Here is a 3,587-nt window from a genome sequence, read left to right as displayed (position 1 = left end):
CATTGGACATACGACCAGACCAGGGGTCGGGAACCTTTTCCCCTCAAAGAGCCATTTGGCTCACCACCAAATTTGGCTCACCACCAAAGAGCCATTTGGCACACCCCCGCTCACCCACCCACCCACTCGCTCGCCCCCCGTCCGCTCCCCCGCCGACTTGCTCGCTCGCTCGCTTGCTCGCTCGCCCTCCCTCCCCCTTCTCATCCCCCCCCACCTGCAGGGCAGGTGAGGATGGGGCCGGCGGCCCCGCAACCAGCAAAGTCGGGGGGCGAAGAGGGGCCCGGCGGCTCGGCCTGCCCGGCCGCCGGGAGAGCGCCCGCCCCGCAAGCAACGGGGCGGGCAGAAGGCAAAGCCCGCGGTGCGGCCTCGCCGGCCGCAGGCTAGAGATGTGCCCGCCCTGCTTCCTGCAGGGCGGGCGAAGAGGAGCCCGGCGGCTCGGCCTGCCCGGCCGCCGGGAGAGCGCCCGCCCCGCAAGCAACGGGGCGGGCAGAAGGCAAAGCCCGCGGTGCGGCCTCGCCGGCCGCGGGCTAGAGATGTGCCCGCGAAGAGGGGCCCTGCGGCTCGGCCTGCCCGGCCGCCGGGAGAGCGTCCGCCCCGCAAGCAGCGGGGCGGGCAGGAGGCAAAGCCCGCGGTGCGGCCTGGCCGGCCGCGGGCAAAGGATGCGCCCGCTCTGCTGCCTGCAGGGCGGGCGAAGGTAGGGCCAGCGGCTCCGCTCATGGAGCCGCAGAACAGCGGCGGAAGAGCCGCATGCGGCTCGTGAGCCGCGGGTTCCCGACCCCTGGACCAGACTTTTCACGATTAGAATTGGGGGGTGGGGGGGGGGGGGGGTGGGGGGGGGGGGGGGTGGGGGGGGGGGGGGGTGGGGGGGGGGGGGGGTGGGGGGGGGGGGGGGTGGGGGGGGGGGGGGGTGGGGGGGGGGGGGGGTGGGGGGGGGGGGGGGTGGGGGGGGGGGGGGGTGGGGGGGGGGGGGGGTGGGGGGGGGGGGGGGTGGGGGGGGGGGGGGGTGGGGGGGGGGGGGGGTGGGGGGGGGGGGGGGTGGGGGGGGGGGGGGGTGGGGGGGGGGGGGGGTGGGGGGGGGGGGGGGTGGGGGGGGGGGGGGGTGGGGGGGGGGGGGGGTGGGGGGGGGGGGGGGTGGGGGGGGGGGGGGGTGGGGGGGGGGGGGGGTGGGGGGGGGGGGGGGTGGGGGGGGGGGGGGGTGGGGGGGGGGGGGGGTGGGGGGGGGGGGGGGTGGGGGGGGGGGGGGGTGGGGGGGGGGGGGGGTGGGGGGGGGGGGGGGTGGGGGGGGGGGGGGGTGGGGGGGGGGGGGGGTGGGGGGGGGGGGGGGTGGGGGGGGGGGGGGGTGGGGGGGGGGGGGGGTGGGGGGGGGGGGGGGTGGGGGGGGGGGGGGGTGGGGGGGGGGGGGGGTGGGGGGGGGGGGGGGTGGGGGGGGGGGGGGGTGGGGGGGGGGGGGGGTGGGGGGGGGGGGGGGTGGGGGGGGGGGGGGGTGGGGGGGGGGGGGGGTGGGGGGGGGGGGGGGTGGGGGGGGGGGGGGGTGGGGGGGGGGGGGGGTGGGGGGGGGGGGGGGTGGGGGGGGGGGGGGGTGGGGGGGGGGGGGGGTGGGGGGGGGGGGGGGTGGGGGGGGGGGGGGGTGGGGGGGGGGGGGGGTGGGGGGGGGGGGGGGTGGGGGGGGGGGGGGGTGGGGGGGGGGGGGGGTGGGGGGGGGGGGGGGTGGGGGGGGGGGGGGGTGGGGGGGGGGGGGGGTGGGGGGGGGGGGGGGTGGGGGGGGGGGGGGGTGGGGGGGGGGGGGGGTGGGGGGGGGGGGGGGTGGGGGGGGGGGGGGGTGGGGGGGGGGGGGGGTGGGGGGGGGGGGGGGTGGGGGGGGGGGGGGGTGGGGGGGGGGGGGGGTGGGGGGGGGGGGGGGTGGGGGGGGGGGGGGGTGGGGGGGGGGGGGGGTGGGGGGGGGGGGGGGTGGGGGGGGGGGGGGGTGGGGGGGGGGGGGGGTGGGGGGGGGGGGGGGTGGGGGGGGGGGGGGGTGGGGGGGGGGGGGGGTGGGGGGGGGGGGGGGTGGGGGGGGGGGGGGGTGGGGGGGGGGGGGGGTGGGGGGGGGGGGGGGTGGGGGGGGGGGGGGGTGGGGGGGGGGGGGGGTGGGGGGGGGGGGGGGTGGGGGGGGGGGGGGGTGGGGGGGGGGGGGGGTGGGGGGGGGGGGGGGTGGGGGGGGGGGGGGGTGGGGGGGGGGGGGGGTGGGGGGGGGGGGGGGTGGGGGGGGGGGGGGGTGGGGGGGGGGGGGGGTGGGGGGGGGGGGGGGTGGGGGGGGGGGGGGGTGGGGGGGGGGGGGGGTGGGGGGGGGGGGGGGTGGGGGGGGGGGGGGGTGGGGGGGGGGGGGGGTGGGGGGGGGGGGGGGTGGGGGGGGGGGGGGGTGGGGGGGGGGGGGGGTGGGGGGGGGGGGGGGTGGGGGGGGGGGGGGGTGGGGGGGGGGGGGGGTGGGGGGGGGGGGGGGTGGGGGGGGGGGGGGGTGGGGGGGGGGGGGGGTGGGGGGGGGGGGGGGTGGGGGGGGGGGGGGGTGGGGGGGGGGGGGGGTGGGGGGGGGGGGGGGTGGGGGGGGGGGGGGGTGGGGGGGGGGGGGGGTGGGGGGGGGGGGGGGTGGGGGGGGGGGGGGGTGGGGGGGGGGGGGGGTGGGGGGGGGGGGGGGTGGGGGGGGGGGGGGGTGGGGGGGGGGGGGGGTGGGGGGGGGGGGGGGTGGGGGGGGGGGGGGGTGGGGGGGGGGGGGGGTGGGGGGGGGGGGGGGTGGGGGGGGGGGGGGGTGGGGGGGGGGGGGGGTGGGGGGGGGGGGGGGTGGGGGGGGGGGGGGGTGGGGGGGGGGGGGGGTGGGGGGGGGGGGGGGTGGGGGGGGGGGGGGGTGGGGGGGGGGGGGGGTGGGGGGGGGGGGGGGTGGGGGGGGGGGGGGGTGGGGGGGGGGGGGGGTGGGGGGGGGGGGGGGTGGGGGGGGGGGGGGGTGGGGGGGGGGGGGGGTGGGGGGGGGGGGGGGTGGGGGGGGGGGGGGGTGGGGGGGGGGGGGGGTGGGGGGGGGGGGGGGTGGGGGGGGGGGGGGGTGGGGGGGGGGGGGGGTGGGGGGGGGGGGGGGTGGGGGGGGGGGGGGGTGGGGGGGGGGGGGGGTGGGGGGGGGGGGGGGTGGGGGGGGGGGGGGGTGGGGGGGGGGGGGGGTGGGGGGGGGGGGGGGTGGGGGGGGGGGGGGGTGGGGGGGGGGGGGGGTGGGGGGGGGGGGGGGTGGGGGGGGGGGGGGGTGGGGGGGGGGGGGGGTGGGGGGGGGGGGGGGTGGGGGGGGGGGGGGGTGGGGGGGGGGGGGGGTGGGGGGGGGGGGGGGTGGGGGGGGGGGGGGGTGGGGGGGGGGGGGGGTGGGGGGGGGGGGGGGTGGGGGGGGGGGGGGGTGGGGGGGGGGGGGGGTGGGGGGGGGGGGGGGTGGGGGGGGGGGGGGGTGGGGGGGGGGGGGGGTGGGGGGGGGGGGGGGTGGGGGGGGGGGGGGGTGGGGGGGGGGGGGGGTGGGGGGGGGGGGGGGTGGGGGGGGGGGGGGGTGGGGGGGGGGGGGGGTGGGGGGGGGGGGGGGTGGGGGG

The 3,587-nt window shown here is 89.1% G+C and overlaps 1 protein-coding gene across 1 annotated transcript; it reads left to right on the top strand.

Annotated features, from left to right (window-relative positions):
* Positions 1-1,261: 1,261 nt before the first annotated feature.
* On the top strand, positions 1,262-2,119 carry LOC125429088 (glycine-rich cell wall structural protein-like; the record flags this gene model as incomplete). The annotated part of the gene is made up of 1 exon (XM_048489863.1): positions 1,262-2,119. A coding segment is annotated over one exon (858 nt), but the record flags the coding sequence as incomplete, so codon positions are not given.
* Positions 2,120-3,587: the final 1,468 nt, after the last annotated feature.

Source organism: Sphaerodactylus townsendi, linkage group LG03 (assembly GCF_021028975.2).
Source record: "Sphaerodactylus townsendi isolate TG3544 linkage group LG03, MPM_Stown_v2.3, whole genome shotgun sequence".
Classification (NCBI taxonomy): Eukaryota; Metazoa; Chordata; class Lepidosauria; order Squamata; family Sphaerodactylidae; genus Sphaerodactylus; species Sphaerodactylus townsendi.
This window is presented reverse-complemented; position numbering and strand designations above follow the sequence as displayed.